Raw genomic sequence first — 13,481 nt, 5'->3', positions numbered from 1 at the left:
CAGGAATAAAACTTTAACAAGGAAACAGGTCAATAAACAAATGGCAAAACATCATGTTTGTTATGGGACATTCTGCAGCCTATCTATCCATCCCAAGTTCTTCCACAAAATGCTGTCACGTTAACTCAGCTTTGATACAGATCATCTGGCACAATATTTATTATTTAACTATGAGTTCAGATCTCAATGAGTATGCCAATTATACTGCAGAACACAACTTGTTAACGGAATTTTGCTGTAACATTCTAACATTAATCACTTCACATAGTAAGTGCTGCATTGGGCTGAGCAGCTAGTCAAGTTAAAGAACATTTTTTTGGTCAACTCCCATAAACCTAGAGTTCACCAATCATGAAAAATGAAAGGACAGTGAAACAGTGCCAAAACCTAAAATTAGTCATACCTCAGAAAGAACTGAAAAAGTTACAAGTTAGGTCACTGAAAAGGAATCCATCATTTTTCACTGAAATTACCGTCTTACTATCTAATACATTACTTCTTTAAAAATACATACAGTTATATTGGAAGTGAGACAGAAGAATAGAGACTCTATAAGATTGATGATTTGACCTGTTAAATATTAAGATCCATATTTACAGCTCCTTAGCTCCAGGAACTTGATAATTTTGGACTGGCAAACAGCAATTTTACCCTTAAATCCAAAGGTACAGTGTAAGCTCATTTCAGTTTCCAAAAGCATTAGCTATCTGATAATACAGTGTCTTCTGTGAAATAAGCTCACAGTTTCTTAATTCCAGTAAGTATTATTCACATCAGAAAACAAGAACTGTAAAGGCACATTTTTAGCAGTTTTAGCAGCGAGCTACAAAGCCTGAATGACTTGTGGAAGCTACTGGTCTAGCGGTACCCATCAACATTGTGATACTATGGCGAAGCAGGAGTAACTTGTTTTATCATTGTCTGTATCGTTGTATTACTGTCACAGCGTCTCTCGTATGTCACTTAAAAATGAAAAGAAAGACCAGCCAGCGGGAATGCCCAGGTTATGTGTGTGAGCGTGCTGCTACAAATCAGGATTATTTTTTTTAAATCCAAAGAGAAAACACAAGAGCTAATAAGAAAAGAATTGTCTGGGTACCTACTGGTGATCAAGAAACAGAGAAAACAAGTTCCAGCAGGTTTCTTTGTTTTCTTCTAAACAGTCAAACCATTTCAACAGCAGGACATTGAATGCACTACAAAAAAAATCCCAACTACTCCGCAAGAACATGCACTCTTGCTATAACTGGGGCCAACTAAATTGAAGTGGTGCAGATACCATAATGAATGAGAAAAAAAAACAGAACTTAAAATCTTTTCTGAGGAAGCAGATTTGAACTTTGAACAGACTAACAACTAATTAGCTCACATCGTTTATAATAGGAAGTGAAATTAAGCATTATTAAGGATTTAATGCATTGTTAGCCATCCTGAACCAAATTCTATTGTTGCTTACACTTTGAAGAGATTATTTGTGGAATCCCCAGTGACTTCAACAGAGAAATTGCCAATATGTTTCTAAAATAAAGATACTGAACTTGAAGCTATAAGATTCACGATTGCTCTTGCGTGCTGGTCTTATTAAAACTTACATTCTCTTAAGCTTCTTGTACTGGGTAAAAGCTCCAGGGGGAATGATTTTGATGAGGTTTTGTTCCAAACGTCTGAAAACAAACAAAGTAATATACATGTTAACTACACAATTATAGGACAGGAATAACATTAAACATGATAGCAATTTTTCATATAAATATAAAACAATTTCATAGAGTTTTTATGCAAAATATGTTTTTCTTTTGAAAACCACTAAATGGAGAAAATACTGAGAAAATAATCTCATCGATTACACTAAATCTGTATAGAAAAAAGTCACAGGCTATAGAAATTGCACCTTTAAAGGTCATGGAATTAATAAAAAATAGCAGGTAAATTTTATTACTACTTAGTCAAAGTTAAGGTAGAAAATACAGATGGTTTCCTTGACTATCTGTTCTAAACAGAATGTAGGTATCCAAACTGAAATCTACGCTATGTTGTGACCTCTCAATAAGCAGATTAATAATACTATCAGAGCAACTCAGGAGCAACTATCTGTGGGAATATGCTGAAAAACAAAGTGGAATTCACTGCAACACAAATACAGATTTTTAAGGGCGAGGGGGAAGTCTATGTTAAAGCAGAGCAAAAAAGGACTGTATCTTCCTATTTTAACTACCAAGTACTGAAGGTGTTCTAAAATATGGTCCAGACAACATGAAAATGCGGTTGTTTTCATTTCTGAGATTTGGTTTGAAAGAAGTATTCTTTATGAAGTATCATAAATGCATGCATCACTAACATAAAATGTAAGCAGCTTTAAGATTCCGCATACAGTAACCAATAAGATTAATTTCTGTTCCTTCCCAGAAGTATTTTCAAGTCTTTGTCAGCAAGTTCCCGAGATTCCTGCTAAAAGGACTACCTTTTCCTCAGATGAACCCTAAATATTCATCTCAATTACAAATGTAAAAGTGGATCACCATACAACAAATTCAAATGACCACGGCAGCTAAAATTCTATAATCAGGGTTGGAACTGAAAGCAAAATTTGATTTTACCTAGCTCTTAGTTACTATTCAAACATTGTGTATTTTCCTCCAAAAACATCATAAAAAGAACAGCAAAAGTCTGTGGTTGGAAATGGTTTAGAATTGAAATACAAAACATACTGGAATGATGGAATGAATCACTCTAGTCATTCAGAGCTGCTGCAGCAATGCAGAGGGGAGAAAAAATTTTAAAACCAGGAATGGAGATAAAATGAGATGCAGGGAGAAGTAAATCATGTTTTTTAAAGGACTTGGGAATAATGTAGAGAAAATGCGCAAGGCCCATCAGCCCTCTATTGCACAGCAAATCCTTCTGTTGATCTGTGCTTTCAACAGAAAAAAGAAAAATCCCCTTGAAAATAAGATATTTTGCCAGCTCAGTTATACTCTGAGAAGCTATTTAAGTCATGAATATTGTGGTAGTAGCACAGTCAACTTGTACAGTCGATGTGCACGCGCTCTTTTATTTCCGTAGCAGTCTGTTTTAAAGGTTGTGATCAGAGTTAATTCTGTTCCTTGTTTTGTGATTTGAATTAGTGTCTGAGATTTCCCTTCCAGTTGGTCTAAATATAACGTGTTTCATTTCTGGCAAGTCCGCAGTGAAATGCAAATTGCTGTAAGCTTCAGCACGCTACTATTGTTGGGTGTTTGTCACCAGAATTAGCAGTACACGCACTCTTCCCATAAAACCTTTTTGTCAGCTTGCCAGTTTGGTGTTTAACTCCTCCCAAGTGTTTCTATGCAGACACTTCTAGGAACAAAAGAGGGCCATGCCTGTCCAATTCCCTTGCCTTATGGATGGAAACTGGGGGTTCAGACATGCTGTGCAACGGCATAGCAGTCCTTACAGGGAAATTCAAACATAGTGATAGGGGGAAACATGGCCCCCTTTTTATAATCACTTATAATTCCAAGGAAATTTTAGTGACTCAAGAGTGAGAATATATACAGAAATTTTGCCTCCAAGGGGCAAAAAAAGTCTAAATTGGAATAGCCACAGATCCCAACTAATAAGAAAAAATGAAGTTTCTAGAAAAGGTGGAGAGGAATACAGAAAAAGAGTTGTTTCAGAGAACTACCTTCTGAAGCAGTACTAAATTCTTCACCCTTTCCTACAAAATTTGCAGCAGATGGCCTGTACCAAAATAGATGGACAAGGCTGTTGTCATCGACTGCTGTATTTCCACCTTAGCACGTTGCATTTTTTTTTTATTGTATGAAGCTCTTTGTAAATGAAGAGCTGAAGACTACACCTGACACATTATGCTTAGTGCGCTACATTTTGCAGATGCTACCAGAGAAGTAACAAGCAGTACCATGTGCTCTCATGTGTTTGCCATCTTGGGCACAAAATGCAGCTGATCTTGGAGCATTAAATAAAGTGTAGCACTAAATACACAGGCATTTTAAAAGTATGAGGTACTAATCTGACTTCCGTTTATTTTTTTCATAAATGCCTGTTACAGATTGGCAGGCATAGGATGAAAAACACAACATAGTTACACAAATAAAATAGAAGAAAACAAATTATTTGTAATAATACTTTGTGCTTTCACCTCATCTGAGCTCATAAATGACACGTGAAGGACAGTACAGGATTAAAAACCGCTGGGAAACACCAGGTTTTTCCAGAAGGGGTGTTGGCAATTTCAACACAATGAAGGCCTCAAACCAGGACAAAGGCTTAATTATAAACTAGTGTTATTCATGATATAATGGGAAACTGCTGCTAGAGGTGCCATCATTCAAATAAAGTGAAAAACAGAGTTCTTACCTAGTGTTGCCATTTTTTTCTGCAAAAAGTGAAACGCTAATCTAAATTTTACAGCCACATTTTATTTCAGAGAAAATTACCTAGTTTATGTAGAACATGACCTCTTGAAAACTCTTTTTCATAGTCTATCCCTGCATACTACGAAGTGCTCTCATACACTATAAACCCACCTGTGCCAGTACAAAGCAACATCCGTGTGCTCATTTTTTTTGGTGTATCACCAGAATATACTATGAAATAATTTTACAACACATTTGAGAACTCTGTGCAAGAGACACAGTCCTAAAAGGCTAAATTTCGATCATCTGAACTACTATCCTACATACTTAAGATTTCTTATAACTCAATAAAATTTTCCTCGATTTTCCTCTGATATTTCATAATAAGTTCTATTTTAAAGACTCCACAAGTAGAATTCACAAAACTGATAAAATAAATTGGCCATGTTCAAACCTCTCAGGGACTTTTGTTCCTCCTCTCAGCTACCCGTTTCACTGTGCCATGTCGCCTGCTGCATCGCTTAGATGAACTGAAGCATATCTCTCCCCTTCCGACACGCAGCAATGCTCTGTCTGCCTCTCGAAGCTTTAATTTAGAGTCTTTGACAACAACATCAAAGGACAAGAACAATTTCCTTTCTCTTCTCTAATATACTATCAGAGATTGGGAAGTATGAAGGCCCAACGGATTCAGATGTATTTTTCTTGTAATAACATGATAGACAGGATAAAGTCCTCCTCCTTCCCACTGTCTTTAAATGACGTTGCAGCAATGAGAGCAAAGAGTAAACATATCAGAGAGAAAAAAAAAAAATCCAGAGGGAAACTATGCAGTTAAATATGAAAAACTATCTCAGAGTAAAGAATAAGCACTCAAATTCCCATGCTAATCCATCTCAAAGTTCACTGAGGTGCAAATCTTTTCATCACCTCCTCATCTGGCGCCTGTCCTGCTCACACCCAGGATGGCAAAACACAAAGGATAAAAACTCTGCCTAATGCAGCCTTTGTAGAGCCAGCTCACACTCTCAGGAGTGACAAAGCCATTTGTCTTGGAGAGTGATTCCCCCTGCAGAGTGGGGGAGACAGACATATTAATTTGGGCCTTAACTATCTCTCTTTCATTGAGGGAAAGAAAGAATTTGTTATTTGGGTCTCTAATGGAGCAGTTTGCTAGTAATTTTCCCATTTCAAACACCATCTCAGCTGCTAATGTGTAATGTTTTGTCAAGCTTACCTACCCATAACATAGACAAATCACTAGCTTGGAGAAAAAGAGAGAGGGAGTGAAGCATCAGTACCGATAATTTTTAGCTGTCAGATGAATAGAGCCTACAAATGAGACAGCCATGCTTTATTAACAGTGCCACCGAGCTCTTGCCTGAGACCTGTCAGAAACGTCCCTCTGCAGTCATGAACTTCCCTGCTGGGAGAGAGAGAAAGTGAACGAATGAGCCAGATTGCTCCCTGGATTACTCCCCGTGCTGAGGTTCTTTAGGGCTTGCATCACTCAGGCAGCCAATAACCAAAAGCAATCTCTGAGAGAGAGAAAGCGTAAGATCAGATTAGTGTGCAGCAGTAACCTATAGCACACTCGTGTCTGGCAGGATGCACACAACCTGCGTGAATGTTGTTGGGAAGGGCAAAACCCTCGCTCTTCTCCTGCCCCATAAGCAGGATTTGGAGGGAGCTGGTCGAGGACTGTCTGGGGGAAACAAGCAGCACGTGCATCCCCACCAGTGACAAAGCCCAGGGCTGGGGAGAACCATTTATATTAGGAAGGAGGAAACTTCTAGAGCACATAACAATAAAGAGAGAGACTGTTCCTCCTTGCCAAGGAGTGAGAACAACTGGATTATAAAAGCTGCTTGGACCATTATCTTACATCTCATATTTTGGCCTTACATATCTTATCGCACATTTTGGACTCTGATGAAGAAAAGTCCACAGATACATTTTCAGTATTTAAGAGGAATACATTATACTTGAAATCCAGTCTTCTTACTACAAATATGGGCTAGAGCTGATCCCTGTCCTGACCCCTTCCTTGCCTCTTCATTTGAAATAAAAGCTTTATTCCTACCATGCATAACAGATCTGGGTAGCTCCACTGAAGTATTTACCCAAAGACAGCCCTGGATAGGAGGCACCCTTGTAGGGAAGGAAGGAACCTGCCCTGCAGTTACGCAGTCAGAACCTGCAGCTTATTCTGCAGTGAGAAATGCAGAAGCTGCAGTCATTGCCCTTTACACCACAGGGCACTTCTCTGCAAAGTGCAACGCAAAAAAACCTGCAGTCCTGCTGCTTCAGAAGGAGTTTATGGACCTACCTTACCAAGGAACAGCCTTCTTGTGGCTCTGTTTCTCACCCTCAGTTCTCTGACAGGTAGAAAAGAAAGGGCTTTGGGATGGCAGGACATTCAGCATTTTAAATATCTGTGCTTACCACTTGTTTTAACAGACATTTAAAGCCTTCAATCTCTACCTCAGCCAAAGACTCTACCACCACTATAAAAACCCTAAACACATATGGTTCTCCAAGACTTTTATACTGCTGCCTTTCATCGCAGTGCCTGAATGACTTCCAAATAAAATTAATAATAAGTATAAATCCCTCTCATTGAGTCTGCCTTAGGAATCGGAGAGCTGAGAGCCAGTAAACTGTCTGCCTATGTTAATACAAGGTGACAACTAGAGTTTCCCTTCTTATTCTGACATTTGGTGGTGATTTTCAGGGTCTAGCTGTCAAGCTCCTGCTATAGTTTTTAAAAGTACTGCTTCTTAACTATTCACCTAAGGGCAGATCTTCAATAGACAAAATCCTATCAAGGATGAAGTGACTTTTCAGAATAAATCTACCTAGGAAGCTACATACCTAATTCTGCTCACCGAAAGACATCTTTCAGAATGAAATCAGATGTTTTGATATGTTCCCTGATACCACAGTGTTCATCTAAAAGCAGTGCTAGTGATATTGGATCTTCTGACATACCACAGTGAATTTAGTTTAAACTGACACAACTATGTTAGTTGAGCAGTTGGTCAGGTATCTGCTGGTAAATGCTGAATTTGTAATGGCAGTCACATTACGAATGCACCAGCTCTATTGTGGTATGTTAATGTCGCACCAAATGCGGTACAGAAAAACAGGAGGACATCAGAGGAATCTGTAGACTGGTATTTCGCAAAACAGGTTTTGACATAACACCAATGTCTCTACCAACATAAAGACAGAATGCAGTAATATACAGCCAAAGCTCAAGGTTTCTCCATCTACTACTGTGATACCCCACATTCCCAGGTGGAAGTTTTGGCCCTCCTCATCACCTTTCATTGTTATTTCTCCTGCCAGCCTCATTTATTTATTTCCCTTGCTTCATCCTTGGAATGAGTGTGCAGACACCCACTGAGCACGCAGCCAGTGCCGGAGCCTCCTCTCCCTGCAATGCCACAATTGCATGAACCATTTGTGGGTTGTGCCCAGACACAAAAGCGGGGACTTCAGGTGAGCTGCCCTGTGAACCATCATCAATCTGTACACTCAGCGAGAACGTTAAAGGTTAAACAGAAGCTGTTTTGGGGTTGAATACAAAATAACATCTCCCTGCTTTTATTCTAGACCAGACAGAGATAATTTCCCATCTCAACAGACTTTATTGTGTCACACGGACTTGGGATCAGAGTTTGCAGGAAGAATTTTACTTGTGTACAGGCATGTGGCCATGAACACAAACCGAGGAAAGAGAGTCATTCGGTTGGAGAGATCTGGCAATTTCCAACTCCCTACTGCTGAAATGCAGCCTAATGGCACGCTTCATTCAACCCGCATGCATGTGATCACGTCTGTCGGTGTTTCCAAGATGCTGTGGTATAACAAACACAGCAGAAACACAGATCCCACTCCTGGATTTTCAGGACACCCAGCGACTCCAGTTCAGACCCAGTGATTCCAGTTCAAAAGGCCCCAAGGAGAGAAGCCTGCAGGGTATTACATAGAGGATGAGGTTCTTGTATTCACTTCAACAATGCAGCATCTGCTCTGAGGCTGACTCAACCTTAGACCTCTGCGGAGCACTTGTTGTTATTTTTTGGATTAGTTTTTTGGGGGAGTTGTTTTGTTTGTTTTTAATCTGAAGCTTGAAGTTTTTACTTGGCAAACACATGGTTTCTATAGTGCCTACTGGAAAGCAATAGTTTGCCTATGGTTCCATTTCATAAATGTAAACAAGTAGAAATGTTTTGTAACAAGCCAGAGTCGTACTGTTTGCTTTACTGAGAGTAAGTTTTTGTTCCGTGTGGTCCCAGAAAGACTAACCCCTCAACAAGTCACATTGCTATTGCATTGTTACTTTAGTGGGATAGCCCTGCCCACCCCTCTGTTGACCTCCAATTACTTCAAAAAACTCCCAGCCCAGATCACTTTCCAAATTCTCTAACAATGCAATAACTAGGCTCAGGGATCCAAGGATTTCAAGTTGGTTAGCTTTCTATTTGTCAAGCTGTAACACAAAAATATATTTTTAGACTTAGTGGAAATGGAAGCAGTAAACTGAAAGGAAAAAAGTAATTGTTCAATCTATAATCTAATTTATTGTGAAGAGCTCCGTACATTCTGTAACTTCTATTTTTAGTACACATCTACAAATATTGACAAGGAAAAGGTAAAACACAAGAAATAAGTAAGAAAATTAAAGAGCTTTCTGGTAGTTGAAGTTCTGCCACCTGTAATATTTTGTCAACAAAACAGATTCTGTCATTTGAAAATAAACATTCCTCAAATCCTTTGTTCTTCACCTAATTTTTCTTTTAGCAAAATAAACAGAACAACACATGTAAGCCAAAAGATGATTAGCGTTTCATGCAGTAAAAAATATGATTAGTGCAATTTATTTCAAAGTTATAATTTTATGCTCCCTATGTCATTTTCTGTGATTCCTTCTACACTTTCCTAATCAGCCTTCAGGATGTGTATACTCATTATATATTACAATCTCCTCATTTTGCTTGGCAAAACAGGAGCTTTTGAGTGACATTTGTATTAGATAAAAAAGATATATGCCTTTTTGTTCACACCGTTCATTTTTATTTATAAGGCTAAATTTATGTTCCTGCTGGACTGAAGTGATGTCTCTGGAAAAAAAAGAACACACATACAAAAACCCAACAACCCCAAACCTACAAACCTGGTAAGGTTATGAACTCCTACACAGCCTGCCTGAGTAAAATTCGGCTGCACATAACATTTTGGGTTTTTTAAGAAATCTCACATTTATAAAGAGGAGTCAAGAAGGTAAAAAATGATACAGCCAAAATCAAAATTATCATGTATATGAAAACTATATTTATCAAAACAAAAATATCTTCTTATGCCTATAGATGAAACTAGTTACACTTAATTTTACAAATAAAAGTAAAGATGTAAGAAATAAATCCTGCCTTGATCTTACAGCAGAAACTCCCTGCTGTTAGTGCTTTTTTCTAAAACTGTGATACATAGCTTCCTGTTTTCCTTAATCTCTCTCTGCACAGAAAACACCTTTATTCTTGACATTTCCCATATATTTGTATTTTCTGTACTGACTCTCAATCTAAAATATTTTCTTTATTATTTCTTTACTATCTTTGTGTCTTGAGCGCACAGAAGATTTTCTACATATTTTTGGCCTGACAATAGAAACCTCTTTTTTATACCGAATGCAAGGAGTGAATGACAGCTTGCCTAGTGAGATCCAGAAAATAGTAGTCAAAGTTGACATGTGAAGCTATCCAGAGCCAATTTACAGCAGTGAATGAAAATCATATTATATGATTCAACTACAGGAGCCAACCTGATTCCCTAGCCAGAGAACTTGCCACCAGAGGCAATTATGGAACATTTATTACAGTGTTCAAAAATACTGTGCTGGCTTCAGCTACAGTATTTACTGGAAGCCTGGGAAAATTATTATAATTTTCTTTTAGGAGGAAGAACAATGCAGAACTGTCATTCCTCTGTCCCCAAAGTTTATAGTTTCTACACACTTACATTCTTGAAAAAAGAAAAAAACTCCTGCCTTTAAGAAGCTGAGAACTTCAAAGCCAATTGTTAATATACATGAAATTGTTATGGTGCAGTTAATTTATAATTTATATAAGAAAGAATTAATTTTGTTACAATAAAGAGTTACCAGTGCTCAATCTTACTATAATAGCTTTTCTGACTTTATTATTATCGGTGGAAAACTGATTTTGAATATACCAGTAATTTAAATGCCTAGGATTTGCTGATCGCCTCCCTCAAATCACAAAAGCTTCATCAAGATTCATAACTGAAGTCCCAGCTCTCCTATAATACACGCTCCTACAGGTACTGAAGAACAGAGAAAGTAATTTCTTCCCAAGAGAATCATTGAAGCAATAACAGCAACAAACTCATCTAACTACAGGTCTGTCTGCAACACTGCCCAACACAGTGGCACCATCATGACAGCAATTCTCAAAATATTATATTTGTCAGAAAAGCATTAATTAAAGGTGGAGTAAGTAGAACAGTACGTTTCAAAGTTATTTTGTTGCAGAAAAGTAGGTTCGTTTTCATTTTGACAGAACCATGAGAAAACCAATAGTCAGGTGCATTAGATTTTTCCTTAGTGCTCAAACCCTAACATTTTTCCTATGAGTAGAAATTACGTACCAAAACCAAGCACTACTCATATCTACAAAAAATATCAGTCACCAATTCAGCTATCAATAGTGAGAACGATAAACTAAACCAACATAGAACAAGGGAGTCAAAACTGACCTTAAGCAAAACCTAGATGCTGGTAGAAGGGCTGCCATCCTATTTTACTCTGCTCAGAAGCCAGATGGGAAGCTCTGGTTACTACCTCACCAGATACGGGTGCCTAAGCAGCACTTTTCCTTGTGGGACTGTCAGCCTCTTTACTCTGGAGCAATTACATCAGCATTTAAACAAAAGGTCCTCGTTTCTGATTTAGATATATCCCATCCAGCATTACTCTTGGTTTATACAATTATATTTCTCTTAATCCTACCAGGCAGAGACCGTTGTAAAGGTTAAGTAACAGCGATAAAGCAAGCTTGATATCAAAAAGCACAGGTCTGAAACCTAAGATCAGTTTCAAGATCAAAGGATATACTTTAGATTCTGTAGTTTAATTTATAAGGCTGCAGATGATTGGGACTTGGCTTTTCAAAGCAATTAGCGTTGCACAGCACAACGTGTTCAAAGCGCAGCTCCTATTGACTTTTGCTGCAGCTGTGAGTCCTCAGCACTTCTGAATATCTCAGCTGAGTCAGCCAGAAACCAAGGATTACATCACTAGTGACCACCCATGAAAAGTTTGTGCAAGTCACTTGCCCAGAATCAAGTAATAAAACCACTGGCAAGAAGAGACGCAACCCAATTCTCTGAACAACATTCACGTGATTATCTTCCCCACGGTCCCCATTTTAGATTTTTTCTGTTTCTGCAACAAATAAACAGATCCTATATACACAGGCTTCCTCACTCCACAACCCCGATGCATCCCTAGACAACACGAAATGAATCCAGCCTCTTAACAGCAACATGAGACTAAGCTGTAACTAAAGTGCATATCACAACAAATATATACAAAAGCACTGAATGAAGCCTGCAGCTAAACCCGTTAACTTTGGCATTTGCTTTTTATTTATTTATTTATTTATAATAGATTTAATTTAGTGGATTGAAAAATAAAAGCTGAAATAACTAATTCCATCACAAGGAAATTCATGTGTAACAAAAGTCCACCTCCCAGACCTCTGCATTGATGTCTAACTGGAAGAGCAGGAGTTAAAACATTAAATCCTTGTTTAATTAAATAATCTCTCTGCAGATGGTGTCCTGGTTTAAGGTAAAACAGGAACCAATTTTGTTCAGTAACTTTACTACTTAGCTAGGCCTCTTCTAACTACTGAAATTAACAGCATATTGTGCAGAAACTGTTGGCTCTCAGAGTGAGCAGACCAATGTTTATAGCTGATGCCAAGGATGGTATGCAGACAGGCTCTTGCTTATACTTATTGCTATCATGACCAAGGGCAGTGAACTTTGGGGTTTGCCCCGTTGGGAGGGTCGGAAGTGGAAAAGCGTAGAGGGGTCCCATCTGTGGGGAGGAGCAGACAGGACAAGTGACCCAAAACTGACCAATGGGGTATTCCATCCCATCTGCCTCATGCTCAGTATAAAAGCTGAGGGACCAAAGGGTCAGCCCTCTTTCTTCAACGGCCGATGTCCGAGTAGGACTGTCTATCCCCTTTGATCTCAATCCTGAATCCAGATCCGTATTCCAGTTCCCATCTGTCACTGAGTCCAGTCTGGGACTTTCCCAGTGCCAGCCAGTGACATGACTGTCATCCTGGGAGCTTGATATGGTTTTGTATATATTTCATTATTTCCTTTTTATTTTATTATTAATATTTCATTAAAGTAGTTTAGTTCCTTCTAAACTCATAACTCTCTCTGCTGCTTCTCTCTTTGAAGAGAGGCAGGGGGGAGCATCTGTTGGTAGCCCAGTGGCCGGTTCAGCCCAAACCACAACAGATGGTCACGAGTGCACAGGGACAAAGATATGCAAATGGTAGTTGGGTTTCTCAAGTACGCAGTGACAAGGCAGGAAGGCTCTGCAAGATACGTGTGTTTTCTGGTGGGAAGAGAATCCTCAGCTCCATCTTCACCTGCACCACTCTGTCCTGGCCCCGCCGCCTGCCCAGCCCCTATCCATGCCACCCAGTGTCCCAGCCCTTTTGCCACATCTCCAAAGCCCACCCTGCAGAGCTTGTGTCCCAGGCTTACTAACAGCAATCTCAGGCCTTATCACCAGATATTCCTCACTTTCTGAGACTCCGAGCACCTTTATCAACCTGTCTTAATTTCCTTTGTTCCCAATCTTTCTCATCATATATTTTGCTGTTTCCTCATTTGAGTTCAGCCTTCTTTTCCCAACAGTTTCCATACTGGGCCCAGCTAGTCTTCATTCTCTCAAGTGTCCATCCCAAACCACAATCCAGCCCTTAGCATTAACAATTAATCAAATCCTTCTTTTACACAATCTGAAAATCTTTCAGAGAAGCAGTGCCCAGTGCTGGTACCAGCGGC

General features: G+C 38.9%; 1 protein-coding gene across 1 annotated transcript in view; it reads right to left on the bottom strand.

Annotated features, from left to right (window-relative positions):
• SLIT3 (slit homolog 3 (Drosophila)) overlaps window positions 1-13,481 on the bottom strand; it is a gene marked incomplete at its 5' end in the record, with an annotated part of 473,057 nt that overhangs the window by 165,891 nt on the left and 293,685 nt on the right. The window contains one exon of the mRNA XM_009890879.1: window positions 1,593-1,664. Coding sequence (XP_009889181.1) covers window positions 1,593-1,664 — 72 coding nt within the window. The remainder of the gene's footprint in view (window positions 1-1,592; window positions 1,665-13,481) is intronic.

Source organism: Charadrius vociferus, unplaced genomic scaffold (genome assembly GCF_000708025.1).
Source record: "Charadrius vociferus isolate BGI_N301 unplaced genomic scaffold, ASM70802v2 scaffold108, whole genome shotgun sequence".
NCBI lineage: Eukaryota > Metazoa > Chordata > Aves > Charadriiformes > Charadriidae > Charadrius > Charadrius vociferus.
The sequence above is the reverse complement of the archived record's forward strand: the minus strand, read 5'-3'. Positions and strand labels throughout refer to the sequence as shown.